Source organism: Sinohyriopsis cumingii, unplaced genomic scaffold (assembly GCF_028554795.1).
Source record: "Sinohyriopsis cumingii isolate HCF-2022 unplaced genomic scaffold, ASM2855479v2 utg001564l, whole genome shotgun sequence".
In the NCBI taxonomy this organism is placed as follows: domain Eukaryota; kingdom Metazoa; phylum Mollusca; class Bivalvia; order Unionida; family Unionidae; genus Sinohyriopsis; species Sinohyriopsis cumingii.
Genome location: NW_028316019.1, coordinates 245,224 through 261,545, shown reverse-complemented (window position 1 = coordinate 261,545; position 16,322 = coordinate 245,224). Strand labels below are relative to the sequence as shown.

Genomic DNA, 16,322 nt, shown 5'->3' with positions numbered 1-16,322 from the left:
TTCCACCATTAATACTGGCCACCATGTATTGCCTATCATGTGCTGAAAAATGGCGTTAAACCATACAACAACCAATTAAAAGAAAACAATTCAAACTTTATAAACTCTTACAGAATACTTGTGCTTTCCCACAGATCTGTGGTAATTAGGGCAGAGTGTCTCTTCCTTGTGGAATCCTAGGTAAGTGGATGTTAAATGTTGAAATAAATCCCTTGTACTCCCCAAACCTATGCCACACCTACTTAACCTGCATAAGTAAGTTTATTAAAAAAATAAGATATCCTTGAGGCTCCCAATGTTGTAACAGGCAAACCACTAGGAGTCCACAAGTCTGGTCTCCTTATGCAAGGTAATTACTCATTTATGCTTGCATTGTGATTAATGCATCAAGGATGTATACATCTGGTGACTGTATGTATTGTGTGTACTGCAGTAAACTGAACTATTTTACCCTTAAAACTGTCTGAAAATGAATAATAGGAGCAGTCGGTAGAAAATATATTAGTTTTTCAAATAAAGTCAAAATAAGCTCAGGTTAAGGTTGTTTTAAAAGGTCTGACCCTGGATGTTGCCATTATATTTAAAATAACCTTTTGAAAAAAGATGACTGTAGTTAACACAAAAGAATTTTCAGCTTTAAAATAGGATTAAATTCAGCATCCATTGAATGAATTCCATCAGATTCTGATAATTGGCTTTTAAATGTGACTTAAATCTGATTCATGGAAATTCTAACCTTATGTATGAATCACACTGATTTACGCTGATTTGCCTCCAACATGAATTCCAAATGAATGTGTGCTCACCATAACAAATTTACTACTACATGTACTATGTCATGCAAAGAGATAACCTTGGGTGCTCATTATAGAAAGCAGAAAAGAACATGAACCAATTAATACCAGACTGGATTAACCTTTGATCAAAATATCAGCATCTATTTCAATGCTAATCAAATTATAATCAATTAGACAAAACTTAAAAATATTTCAGCACGTAAGGACAGTTATTAAAGGCAATTACCAAATTTTAACTGTTTTATTAGTGATGAATTTTCTTTAATCACTGAAGTGTTCATAAATTCAGAATTATTTATAATACGACTGGATTAGTAATTTACTTTTAATTAAATATTGGCATTTGTTTGACAGGTTTCCAGATTACTGTAGTCTACCAAATATCGACCACTGGTGCATAAAACAAATTTGTTATGGACAGCACATGTAGTAGGAAATTACCCATAAAAGTAATTAAGACCAATGTTCCAGTCCAAATTAACATTCATCATAAAACTCCATAATTATGATGGAATTTCCATGCATCAGATATGGGTCAAATCTAAATGCCAAGCATCAAAACCCAAGGGTATGCAGCTATTGACAACTATGGTAAGTACATATACACAAATGAAGCTATGTTACTTTTTATACATAAGAAATAAAACTATGCAAATAAACTAAGGTGTGAATGCAGAAATGTTCCTAGGCAACAGCAGTATTATTTGGAGAGGTGGGAGTGGTGGAAAAAACCTTTGAATCTCAAATAATATATATGAAATTATTGGTGTTCCCCAAACAGAATAGAAACGCCACATTGCATGTTATTTATTCAATAAGACAATTTTGTTTTCATTTTCTTTTAATTTTCAATATATATGTGTGTAAATTTTTCAGTGTGTGGTATAAAATATGAGATATCTGACTTTGCGGTGAAGCCATGAGTTAAATTGTGTTATTTTTTGGTTCAAAAAAATGAAATATAATAGGAATTTATGCATAATAATCAATGAATTTACAATGTGCAATCATCAGTTTTATTTTATTTCTTCCATTAACACATGCATCCAAAACCATAGAGGCTAATGGTTAATCTTTTTTTTAGTAGCTTAAAAGTTTCACTTAAACATTAAAAAAAAATGATCTTATTGCAGCAAAGATAGAAACTGACAAAAGCTGTGACATCCCCTTCCCCTTTGTAATCCAAAAATTGCATTTTTCATTGCAAGCTTGCCAATTTCCTTTTGCGAAAGAATGTCTTGGGTGATAATAATGTGTTCTCAGATACCTCATTACAAACAAGGGAAGATTTTTGAAATTTCTTAGATTTCGTCACAAAAGGATTATTGACTTCTGCAGTCTTCGCAATCATGCTAAAGTCATGAAGATAATCCTGATGGATGTGCTATTTTTCTTTCAAGTTACATTCCACAGTTACTCTGCTGTGTTTTGTTTCTTTCACTTTCTTGGTTGGTGACCATCTGAGTATACATCCTTTTCATCTGGAGGTCTTGTCCTCCTATCAAGGTCAGAGAAGTTTTGAGGTTTGTTTGTCTGGACCACAAGGGCTCGTTTTGTTGTTTAGATTTTAACTATCAGTCATATATGTACAATATGTATATAGTATTATTGTAAAGTACTAGTATGACTGACAGCTAAATTATAATCATAAGCCCCTGTGGTCTTGATGGCATGTTGCTGGCCTTGATGGAAATCACTGGAATGCTCGCAAGATTAGGGAAGCTAATCTTTCATAATAATGCAGTTATCTTATCCAATGTTATAATATGTTAGAGACAAATGATGCTGACAACAGAACAGCATTCTGTCATGGTTTGGTTATCAATGGGTGACAGAAGCTGGGACAGTTTCTATGTGCCAACAATCTCTCTATCTCTCTCTCTCTCTATATATATATACTCTCTCTCTCCCTCTCTCTCTCTCTCTATATATAGATATACTCTCTCTCTCTCTCTCTCTCTCTCTCTCTCTCTATATATATATATATATATATATATATATATATATATATATATATATATAACGGTATGAATGCAACATATTCATATATATTCATATGTACTGTAGTATATTCATATTTTAAAGCCTACGATTCGATAGAGATTCAGTGTACTGTGGATCATGATTAATATAGGCTGCAGTTAGTTTTAACTGATAGGATTACTTATATTACAGTATTGAAATTACAAGCTAGTAAAAATACTTAATCAACCACCAATTAAAAACAGAAATGTTACTTTCTGACAATGGCAGGAGAAAAGATTGATTTCAAACCTATGTTACATGCGCATGGAAGCAAATGCAAAAGTTTCCCCTTACCATACTTTTCGTCCTGATTTCGTTACTGCAGATACAATATTATCATAACTATTAACTGTCAACACACTGAAGCATTTAGGTCCATATATCGATGAATTATATTCTTCTTTCCAACCAAATGAACAGTCATGAACAAATATGGCGCCATTTATAACATATGAGTGAGTCTATTTTTAGAAAGAGGGATTTTCTTAATAGAACCTTCACCTTCTAGGTTCGTCACAAAAGTCCATTTATATGATTGCAAATTTATGGCTTTGTTATTTGTCTACGTACGTGTAAGTAGGTCATGCAGTGTTTAAATAGTCTTTATTTCACTACTTTCTTCGTATTTTCCCAAAATGAGTAATAGTAGCAAACTACAATGACCTCACTGAACTTACACAGGGGCTAATGCGGGGGATGAGAAAAATGCGATGCTGTAAACATGCTAACAATCGTTATAACTAAAATACATTATGGAAAACAGGAACGAAATGGAAATCAGCAAATTGTATATTAATATATTAGTACTTTTTCGTCATTGTTTGAACTAAATATGACCGCTGGTGACAAATTGACATAAAAACATAAAAAAATGAATAATTGTTTTAAATAACAATGCAAAATTAGTCAAAGATATAGTTGTGTTGATCTCGAAATAATGCTAAATATTGCATTGTTCATTTTTATATTATTAACTTAATTGAAAAATGTGTTTAATATGACATGGGTCTCCCTGACACACGCAGTTGTACTATCTGATCATATGTAGTTTGAATATATTTATGTTCCGGTTTCTTGTAAAGAAGATTCTGCAAATAAAGATGATCACTCGTGAAATATTCTTTACCGATTTTTTGAGACACTATAAAGCTTTAACGCAATGGAAACAAAGTACGCAATGGAAATGATTTATATTGATTTTAAGTAAGTAAATTACAACAAATACAGATAAAATAGAACAAAGATCTGATTTATTTCATTATTATATTAAAAATTGAGCGATTAATGAAAGAAATACTTTCTAGAACTTTTCTCTTTTTCTTTATTGCCATGCTCGTTAAGCTCAATATCAAAGTTTCCTGTACGTTGGTTACTATTTATGCACAAACATATTCTTGTCATTGAAATTTCAAATAATATCCAAGATATTTTGGAAATAATAAATTAGTGCGACACAGTTTCTTGGCTAATCACCACAACCATCAGTACCATCATCATCAACATCAAGAACAACAACAAATAAAAATAAGAAGAAAAAAAAAAACGATTTTTGAAATTAAACTGAAGGTTGAAAGTAGCAATTTATTTAATTAGGTCAATTACGAACCTTCATTCATGATTGTGTTTTATATTATGCATAACGTTTAGAATATGCATCATATGCATTTGATGATAATATCCTTCTGTTAACCTTCCTTAATTAAAAATAAATCACTTAAAATCGAAATAAAGCATTTCCAATGAATACTTTGTTTCCATTGGACTAAGGCTTTATACTATTAAAAGAATCGGTAATTTTCGTAAGTGATAATTTCCTTTACAGAATAATCTCCACAAGAAACTGCAACTTAAATATATACAAAATATACTTCTTAGCTTGAAAACGTAATTTTTAATATACTTTGGAGCGAGATCATAATACAGTTTCATTGCGTTTCCCGATATCCACTGCGCATCAGGCCCTTCACTGTCGTATGAACCACATTTTTAATATAAAGATAACAATTATTTGAGTAAATTTGCACTATTATTTAAAATAGGCAATCATTTTTTATGTTTGGTCGCCAATTTATCACCTGAAATCATATTATTAGATAGTGACGAACAAGTGTTGATTTCCATTGAATTTTTACTTCCATTTCGTTCCATTGCGTATTTTAGGCACATGCTAAAAATGACACATTGAACAATGTTTGATAATCCAGATGAACCGTACCGGTATAATAATCATATAGGGTAAAATGGCTCTGACAAAACTGTAATTTACAAAACAGAGCAGGTTATCCCAATTCAACCGCTCTCGTAAGTCGTTGATACTTATATGATCAGCCAACGAAAGTTGAATTTACGAAATTGGTGGGTTGGGTACTGAAGACTAAGTACAATATATCTTAGCCCCGATTCAAAAGCAAGTCTGTTATATAATTAAAAGAACAGTCTTTTTGTTTTTTTGAGTGTAAATATAGGATTTTTGTCACTCCTTAAAATATCGTGTCTCTTATGAAAATTAGTCATTCTCTGTATACTGTAATTACCTTCTAACTGATTCATAAAATAGTATTTGTTATTTAACTCGTTTATCTGATTTTACTCCTACCCGAAATAAAATTCAGCAATCATCAGAAGTAGTATATAGACTAGTTAAATGATCATGGGTGTTATTTGCAGGTCAATTCATGGAGGTTTGGGCGGTGGATATCCTGGAACGATATTCAGAGAAAACCGCAGCATTTGACAAAAATGAACGATGTTGTAAATGCAGAAAATGTTTAAATTTACTTAAAAAGCCACTCTCCTTTAAGTTTAGCTGCATACAAATTGAGCATGAACATATATATTTTCTTTCAACTTCGTCTAAATTATATCCAACATGAGTTTAGAGTATCTTTTAATGTGTTTACCATTTGGCTGCCTCTAAGTTGCCTCATTCCAAGGTTTCATTCTGATCTTTTTCCCCAAGATTTGTTAGATTAGTGGATTTTCCATGATTCTTCAATATGGCGGCCTAAATCCGAAAATTTGGATGGTCTTCACTTTTTCGTATATCGTTTAACATTTTGCTACGATATCGTAGCCTCAACGTACACGAAGTAGGGGGTACTAATATTAGAATTAGTTTGACATAGGTAACGCCATAAATAACAAAAATCAAAACAACTGTTTGTTGTTGTTTTTTGTTTTTTTTTCTTTTCTTTTTTTTTTTTTAAATAAAAATAAAAATAAAATTGATTGTTGTCAGTCTGCATCATTCCAGTTCGGACATTTAGTGTTTAAACGTACTTATAAAATCAACAAGGTTAACAGTGTAGTAAGTCTCTGGTCACGGGTATTAACCGCACTTACACACTTTCCCACGGCTTTACTTAAATATAATTATAATCAATCCGGGACCCTTGGTCGTTGATGATATCTAGTCTGGTTCCCTGATTTGAATGTACCCTGCGTTGCCTCTAACTAAGGTGGCGCTATAGAGTTTCGTATTTTGCATAGGTTACAATTTTTAAACAAAAAGATTTTCCCCGGCTTCCCTCACTTGTTATACTGGCTATCTAAAAAAAGACCTTGTATATCTTAGGCATAATTCAAAGAACCTTTAATTCCCTTTATGTTGGTGTATGATTGATGGGTGTAATATGGGTTATAGTGTATACAGCTTCGCCTTATTCCAGATGTGCATCTTTCAAAAAGGTGCTAGCTCCACTTGGTCATTTTTCCTTCTTGAACTACAGAGGTAAATTGTATAAACAAAAGAGCCAATAACTTTTTTTTAAAAAACATTTTATATATTTGGTAATTCATTCATTGCACCTTCAGAAGCTGGTATTGTATAGTCTGGAAAAATTAATTTTCCCTATTGTTATATTTGTTATGGATAGTTTACTTTAGACTAATTTAGGCTATTTTTAGCACAAGGGAGCAGTCATTTGAGTTAGCAGTGTGCTTAGATCATGTATGTAACATTATACATGTGTAACTGACCAATCAGAACCCTCTGTGCATGAGTCATAGCTCCACTGGTACTATCTACAGGCGTCTGCCTCTTTCATAGCACTCTGTATTAAGACCTCACAGTAGTCACTTGTATATATTAAAGTATTGATAGTTAGAACACGACGTCTCATCTTATGTTTTAACACAATAACACAACATGGTGTCAGATGTGGGGTACTAATTATAACTGGAATAGCACATGGATCGTAAATGGATATTTTGAAACAATAACTTTACAATCCACGGAAGATTTTGCACGAATTTAAAACCTTAACGTTGAAATTTCTGCATACGAACTTAATACCTTCGAGATGGATCTTTCCGGCGTGCCAACCCCTACCATGGACTGGGACAATTCCAACCTTACCAACTCATGGGCTAAATTCCAACAACACTGTGAATTAATATTTAATGGACCGATGAGCAGAAGAAGTGATGCGGTCAAAGCCAACTACATTCTACTTTGGGTAGGCGACAAAGGTAGAGATATTTTCAACACATGGACTATGACGGATGAAGATAAAAAGGACCCATCAACGCTCTTTACAAAATTCAAACATCACGTGCAACCAAAATTAAATCCGGTCTTTGCCAGATTCAAGTTTAACAATGAAATTCAAGGCTCCAGGACAATAGACCAATATGTGACTTCACTGAAACTTTTGGCCAAGGACTGTCTCTTCAAAGACGAAGACGACATGATTCGTGATAGAATTGTCTTCGGGGTATCGTCACCAAGGATACGAGAAAAACTTATCAACGAAGGTGAAAAGTTGACCTTGGAAAAGGCTATTAACATCAGTCAAAGCCATGAATATGCCCAGGAGCAGCTCCAGACCATGTCTGCATCAGCCAGACCGGAAGTACATGCGACAATTCAACGACAGACCAAGACAAAAGAACTATAGCCAAAGAAGAAATGGACCACATCTTCCAGACGGAGCGTCAACGCGACCTGTGGACACTGCGGATACAAGTCACATTCAAGCCAGGACAAGTGCCCTGCAAAAGGAAAGACTTGCAATAAGTGTCATAAACTCAATCACTTTGAGAAAGTGTGCAGATCAAAAACGGTCAGTGTGATTAACAATGAACATAAAAACGAGGATTTATATATTGACAGTGTAAAAAGGGATATAATTGCTAATGGCCAGGCGTATGCGGCGATAGAGGTAGGACCTAATTTAGTTTCTACTGATTTTAAATTGGATACTGGCTCTCAAGTTAACATCATACCATCGCATATATTCAAAAAGCTAGGCATTAAACATCCACTTCAACCTACATTAAGCACATTATCCGCATATGACGGCAAATTATTGAGTGCAATGGGTACAGTCAATCTCACATGTAAGCGCACTGAACGTACACATGAACTCGAGTTCTGCATTGTTAAAACGAAAGCACCACCTATTCTTGGTTTACAATCTTGTATGGAGTTAGGCTTAGTTAAATTTACATACTCCGTTCAGACACAGATGTCAAATTTACAATGTAATAAGAGTACGCCCCTCACTAATGCAGTTGTTCTCAAGGAATATGCCGAAGTCTTCAACGGCATAGGTCTTTTCCCTGGGGAATGTACCATACACATCGACCCCAAGGCTACACCTGTAGTGCACCCTCCGCGGCGAGTACCTGTCGCACTTCAAGACAGACTCAAAACTGAACTTGATCGCATGGAAAACGAAAATATCATTGCCCCGGTTACATCACCTACAGCATGGGTAAATTCTATGGTTGTCGTAGAAAAGCAATCGGGTAAACTAAGGGTATGTCTCGACCCACAAGATCTTAATAAAGCAATTTTGCGTCCCCATTACCCTATGCGCACACTAGACGATATCCTACCCCAATTATCAGGTGCAAAATACTTCACCAAATTGGATGCACGGTCAGGATATTGGGCAATAAAACTGGCACGTGACTCATCATACCTCACAACTTTCAACACCCCTTACGGCCGTTACCGTTTCTTGCGTCTCCCATTTGGTTTGAAATCATCTTAGGATGAATTCCAAAGGCAGATCGATGAGAGCTTTGAAGGTTCAAGTGGTATTGTTTCGATTTGCGACGATATACTAGTTTTCGGACGCACACGCGACGAACATGATACAAATTTGAGAAATGTTCTCAAACGTTCCCTCGAAAAAGGAATCCGGCTTAATGAGGAAAAACTAGAAGTAGGTGTTACAGAAGTACAGTACTTCGGGCACATTCTGTCAGCAGAAGGTCTCAAACCCGACCCTGCCAAAGTATCAGCGGTCAGAGAAATGGAACCCCCTCGTAACCGCGCAGAGTTAGAAACCATTCTTGGCATGGTTAACTACTTGTCCAAATTTGCCCCAAATTTGGCTGGGGTCACCAGTCCGTTAAGACAACTGTTAGCGAAAGACGTAGAGTTTTCATGGGACTCTCCGCAAATAGACGCATTTCAAAAGGTCAAAGACATAATTACTATAAGCCCGGGACCTGTTCTGTCCTACTTTGACCCTAAGAAACCACTGACTTTGCAAGTTGATGCGTCAAAATATGGGCTCGGTGCCGCCCTAATGCAAGATGATAAGCCCGTGGCTTATGCATCAAAATCCTTGACTACAACTGAAATTAATTATGCTCAGATAGAGAAAGAAATGTTCGCTATACTGTTCGGATGCAAACGGTTCCATCATTATGTATACGCGAGAAAGGTACACGTTCAAACTGATCACCTTCCACTTGTCGCTATAATGAAAAAGCCCCTCTACGCAGCCCCACCGAGACTACAACGCATGCTTTTGCAGCTGCAGCGTTATGACCTAGAGGTAAAACATTACCAAGGTAAGAACATACCCGTAGCAGACACACTCTCCCGTAAGTTTTTATCTGATACACTCCCCACCTTATCTGAAGGTATAGATATGCATGTGCATATGGTGTTATCAGCATTACCTATATCTGATCGTAAGAAGGAAGAAATTCAATCTCTCACTGAACAAGACCCCCAGCTGGTCATACTGAAACAGGTCATAATTGAAGGGTGGCCTGAAAAGAGGTCAAGCTGTCAATCAGAGATAATTGACTATTGGAATTATAGAGATACACTTTCGGTTGTAGATGGGTTAATTTTGAAAGGTCAAAAAATAGTCATACCACAAGTCCTCAGGCAGAAAATGCTAGAAACTGTACATTCGGGACATTTAGGTATTGAGAAGTGTCTGAAAAGAGCCAGAGATGTCTTGTTCTGGCCAAGAATCTCAGTTGACATTTCCGATGTAGTGTCAAAATGCTCTATCTGCTTGGAACGCAGAAGTTCTAACCAAAAGGAACCTCTCATCCCCCATGACGTCCCTGAATATCCATGGCAAAAAGTCGCCACAGACCTATTTACATGGGATAATAAAGATTACATTGTTGTAGTAGATTATTTCAGTCGCTACTTTGAAGTTAAGGCACTCGCAAGCTCAAAAAGTTGCACTGTTATTAATCACATGAAAAGCATATTCGCGCGCTTCGGAATACCGGAAGTCGTTGTCAGCGACAATCAAACATGCTATTCTTCCCGAGAGTTCGCAAGCTTCGCGAAAGAATGGGACTTTAAACATGTTACATCGAGTCCCACATACCCTCAGTCGAACGGCCTAGCGGAGAAAACAGTTCAAACTGTAAAGAGAATTCTCTCAAAAGCAAAAGCCGATGGCAGAGAACCGCTTATAGGCATATTAGAATATCGAGCCACTGCTCTTGATATCGGGTTCTCACCAGCACAATTGTTGATGGGGAGACAACTCAGATCAATTCTCCCAACAACCCGCGAAAAGCTAATTCCCAAAACACCCATCACCGCTGAGGTCAAAAAGAAAATTACACTTCGCAAGAAGAAAACAAAGAATTATTATGATAAAAGTGCAAAACCACTAAAACCACTTAGGGAAGGGGAATCAGTCAGAGTTCAATTCAAAGGTCAAAACTGGGAACCTGCCGTTATATTAAGAAAACTCGACGAAAGGTCATACTCAGTTCGCACCAAAGATGGTACCATTTATCGTCGCAATAGACGTCAGCTCATGAAAACTAATGAAACACACCCCCTACAATGTAATATAAATGCGCCCTTCTCTCAGATTGAAAACACACTGTGTACAGCAGTAACACTTCCCGCAAATGCCAGTAAACCAATTTCACAATCAGTGGAATCTCAATGTTTCAGCCGAAGTACGCCTGAGCCTGCCGCAAGAAACCCACAAGATTGTCAGCAAAGCGGATACTACACACGTTCTGGTAGGCTAGTAAAACCAAAGATAATAGAGTCAGTGTAATATCAGTTCCTAAAACCTGTACATATCCTGGATAAGAAACAGTTAGGAAATCCTGTACTCACAGATAAGAGAGACTCAGCTAACAGAACAGTCATTAGTGTAGCACAGTGTATGGTTTTGTTGATAAACACAGACGGTGATTCAAGATAAGGACCAGCTGTGTACATTAAATAGCAATCAAACAAGCAGCAGGATATTTAAAAAAAATATACAATGCATTCTCAGTCTGTCACAGACTTTTATTCATTAATCATTGTAAGCATTGCTATCAAAGACGAACTTGATTTTGATATATTAATTATAATGGTTCATGATTCATTTAGACAGTTTATTAAAAGTTAATCAAACCTTTTCTTTGTAAGAAGAGAGATGTAACATTATACATGTGTAACTGACCAATCAGAACCCTCTGTGCATGAGTCATAGCTCCACTGGTACTATCTACAGGCGTCTGCCTCTTTCATAGCACTCTGTATTAAGACCTCACAGTAGTCACTTGTATATATTAAAGTATTGATAGTTAGAACACGACGTCTCATCTTATGTTTTAACACAATAACACAACAATGTACAATTTCCAAAAGTACAATATCCAAAGAAATATCATCCACATTGCATTAATGTAGCATAGAAGTATGCCAACATTCTCTCCACTGTGCATATTTTAAATGCAAACAACTTCACCTTACATACGTCACTCTCTCCAAAGTACATAATAACTGGTGAGCGCCCCCAATTTTTATAGCAGGGTAACTCTCATATGAAGCAGTGAACCAGACTAGAGAGTACCCGAATGTAGAATTATTCGCTATATCTTACATTCCATTCTTATTCAGTTGTCTTATCGAGGTTATTGAAGCATCTTTGAATAATTTCTGTGTACAGAGTAATTTTTCCACAAGTTTTTGGCTTGTTTACCTCTATCTGGTTGATACTGAGCGTACTTGACATATACTTAGTTCAAACCTGCTCACGTCATCGTGAAGATTCAGTATTTTTATCCCAATTACGTAGCGGCGATAGTGAAAATTGTGTTATGGATGGGATTATATCGAGTAATTTTGGAAACGAGGTAGTATTGCTTAAATAACTCTAAACCATTTAATTTGTCCGATTCGCCAATCGATTTAGACAGTGCTAAAACATACCTATTAGACGACACGGCAAAGGAACATCGCGGAATCGTCCCATCTTAATCATTGGTTCTGCTGATCCTTCCCACCACATTGTTAATATTTGGACATTTATGTCCATAGATGTCCAGATATCAACAGTAGGGTGGGGAGGGCCAGAGGAAACTCCGAACATGTCTTATTCCAGTTTTTGATGCAGTGTCATAAAATCACTACTCGAGAGAAAATGCATCTGTCGGAAACATGAAACTATATTTGTCTACACTAGACAGCAATGCTAAACACGACCAGAAAATATGTTCCCTTTCTTAGCCAGCTTCCTTACCGTTGTCGTTGAGGCATCATTGAATTATTATGTGTCCTGAATATTGTGTCCACACGTTTGTGGCTTGTTTACCTCTATCAGTGTGATATGTATTGGACAAGAATAGCTCAAATCTGCTCACGTCATAGGTAAAATTCCCAAAAGTTATTTTGAACCCAAATACCCCGATTACGTCTCATCCCAGTTTGTTAATGCGTTGTCATAAAGTCACAGCTCGAAAGAAAATGCATATGTCGGAAACAACGATATTTGTCTACACTAGGCAGCACTGATACACACAACCAGACAATACGTTCCCTTTCTTAGCCAGCTTCCTTACCGTTGTCGTTGAGGCATCTTTGAATTAGTATGTGTCCTGAATATTTTGTCCACAGGTTTGTAGCTTGTTTACCTCGAGCAGTTTGACATGTACTGGACAAGAATAGCTCAGATCTGCTCACGTCATAGGTTAAATTCCCAAAAGTTATTTTTAACCCAAATACTTAGCGGCGATAGCGCAAAACAAGTTATGGATGGTATTCTATCGAGCCATTATTGAAAAGTTATTATTGCTTAAATGTCTCAAAACTAGTTAATTTGTCAAATTCGCCAATCGATTTAGATAGTACTAAAACATATGTGTTGGACAACATAGAAAAGATTCATAGCGGTATCGTCCCATCTTAATCTGAGATTCCTCTGACCCTTTCCACCCCATTGTTGATATTTGGACATCTATGATATGGTGTACACCTCAGTATAAATGTCCAGATATCAACAATGAGATGGGAAGGGTCAGAATAAGCTCGGATTACGTCCCATCCCAGTTTTGATGCAGTGTCATAAAGTCACAGTCCTCCAGAAAATGCATCTGTTGGAAACATCGTGACCACCATGTTTGCTTGCACTGGTCAGCACCGATTCACACGACCAGAAAACATGTCCCATTTCCTACCCAGTTCCATTAACTTTGTCGTTGAAGCATCTTTGCTTTATTCATATGTACTGAATATTTTTATCCAGAAGTTTTTGGCTTGTTTACATCGAGATAGTTCGATACGTAATATACAGGACAGGATTAGCTCAAATCTGTTCACATGAATGGGAAAATTCCCAAAGTTATTTTTATACTGACGGCGATTTTGCAGAATGTGTTACGAGTGAGATTATATAGAATTATGGAAAAGATTTATAGCTTCAATGTCTCAAATCCAGTTAATTTGTCCAATTTGCCAATCAATTTAGATGGTGCTAAAACATACTTATTTGACAACACGGCAAAGGATCATCGTGGAATCGTCCCAGCCTAGTCAGAGGTTCTTCTGACCCTTCCCACCCCATTGTTGATATTTGCACATTTGTGTTATGGTGGTGAGGGTCAGAGTAAACTCCGATTGCGTCCCATCCCAGTTCTGATCCAGTGTCATAAAGTCACAGCTTGAGAGAAAATGCATCTGTCTGAAACATCGTGAAATATATTTGTTTAAAGTAGTCAGCACTGATAAACACGACCAGAAAATATATTCCCTTTCTTAATAAGTTTCCGTACCGTTGTCGTTGAAGCATCTTTGAATTATTATTTTCCTGAATATGTTGTCCACAAGTTTTTTGGCTTGTTTACCTCGAGCAGTTTGATATGTATTGGACAAGAATAGCTCAAAACTGCTCACGTCATTGGTAAAATTCCCAAAGTTATTTTTAACCCTAGTACTTAGCGGTTATAGTGCAAAATGAGTTATGGAAAAGATTTATTATTGCTGAAATGTATCAACACTGGTTAATTTGTCCGATTCGCCAATTGATTTAGACAGTACTAAAACATACTTATTTGACGACACGGCAAAGGATCATCGCGGAATCGTTCCATCGCAATCAGAGGTTCTCCTGACCTTCTCACTCCATTGTTGATATATGGACACATATGTTGGGGTGTACATCCCAACATGAATGTCCAAACAACAACAATGGGATGGGTAGGGTAAGAGGAAACTCCGACTACATCCCATCACAGTTTTTGATGCAGTGTCATAAAGTCACAGCTTGAGAGAAAATGCGTATGTCGGAAACGTCGGGAAACTATATTTGTCTACACTAGACAGCAATGATAAACACGACCAAAAATATGTTCCCTTTCTTAGCCAGCTTCCTTACCGTTGTCGTTGAGGCATCATTGAATTATTATGTGTCCTGAATATTTTGTCCACACGTTTGTGACTTGTTTACCTCTATCAGTTTGATACGTATTGGACAAGAATAGCTCGAATCTGCTCACGTCATAGGTAAAATTCCCAAAAGTTATTTTGAACTCAAATACCCCGATTACGTCTCATCCCAGTTTGTTAATGAGTTGTCATAAAGTCACAGCTCGAAAGAAAATGCATATGTCGGAAACAACGATATTTGTCTACACTAGGCAGCACTGATACACACAACCAGACAATACGTTCCCTTTCTTTGCCAGCTTCCTTACCGTTGTCGTTGAGGCATCTTTGAATTAGTATGTGTCCTGAATATTTTGTCCACAGGTTTGTAGCTTGTTTATCTCGAGCAGTTTGATATGTACTGGACAAGAATAGCTCAAATCTGCTCACGTCATAGGTCAAATTCCCAGAAGTTATATTTAACCCAAATACTTATCGGCGATAGTGCAAAACATGTTATGGATGGTATTCTATCGAGCCATTATTGAAAAGTTATTATTACTTAAATGTCTCAAAACTAGTTAATTTGTCAAATTCGCCAATCGATTTAGATAGTACTAAAACATGTGTTGGACAACATAGAAAAGATTCATAGCGGTATCGTCCCATCTTAATCTGAGATTCCTCTGACCCTTTCCATCCCATTGTTAATATTTGGACATCTATGATATGGTGTACACCACAGTATAAATGTCCAGATATCAACAATGAGATGGGAAGGGTCAGAATAAGCTCAGATTACGTCCCATTCCAGTTTTGATGCAGTGTCATAAAGTCACAGTTCTCCAGAAAATGCATCTGTTGGAAACAACGTGACCAACATGTTTGTTTGCACTGGTCAGCACCGATTCACACGACCAGAAAGCATGTCCCATTCCCTAGCCAGTTTAATTACCGTTGTCGTTGAAGCATCTTTGCTTTATTCATATGTCCTGAATATTTTTGTTCAGAAGTTTTTGGCTTGTTTACATCGAGATAATTTGATACGTAATATACGGGACAGGATTGCTCAAATCTGTTCACGTGATTGAGAAAATTCGCAAAGTTATTTTAATACTGACGGCAATATTGCAGAATGTGTTACGAGTGGGATTATGTAGAATTATTATGGAAAAGACTTATAGCTTCAGTGTCTCAAATCCAGTTAATTTGTCCGATTTGCCAATCAATTTAGATGGTGCTAAAACATACTTATTTGACAACACGGCAAAGGATCATCGTGGAATCGTCCCAGCCTAGTCAGAGGTTCCTCTGACCCTTCCCACCCCATTGTTGATATTTGCACATTTGTGTTATGGTGGGGAGGTCAGAGTAAACTCCGATTACGTCCCATCCCAGTTTTGATGCAATGTCATAAAGTCACAGCTTGAGAGAAAATGCATCCGTCTGAAACATCGTGAAACTATATTTCTTTAAAATAGTCTGCACTGATAAACACGACCAGAAAATATATTCCCTTTCTTAATAAGTTTCCGTACCGTTGTCGTTGAAGCATCTTTGAATTATTCCTTTTCCTGAATATGTTGTCCACAGGTTTGTGGCTTGTTTACCTCGAGCAGTTTGATATGTACGGG

General features: G+C 36.6%; 1 protein-coding gene across 1 annotated transcript in view; it reads right to left on the bottom strand.

The window, feature by feature from the left end:
• LOC149771939 (uncharacterized) overlaps window positions 1–13,104 on the bottom strand; it is a 62,650-nt gene extending 49,546 nt beyond the window's left edge. The window contains exon 1 of the mRNA XM_089948066.1: window positions 12,888–13,104. Within this exon, the coding sequence (XP_089804192.1) occupies window positions 12,888–12,904 (17 nt within the window). The 5' untranslated portion in view covers window positions 12,905–13,104. The remainder of the gene's footprint in view (window positions 1–12,887) is intronic.
• Window positions 13,105–16,322: the final 3,218 nt, after the last annotated feature.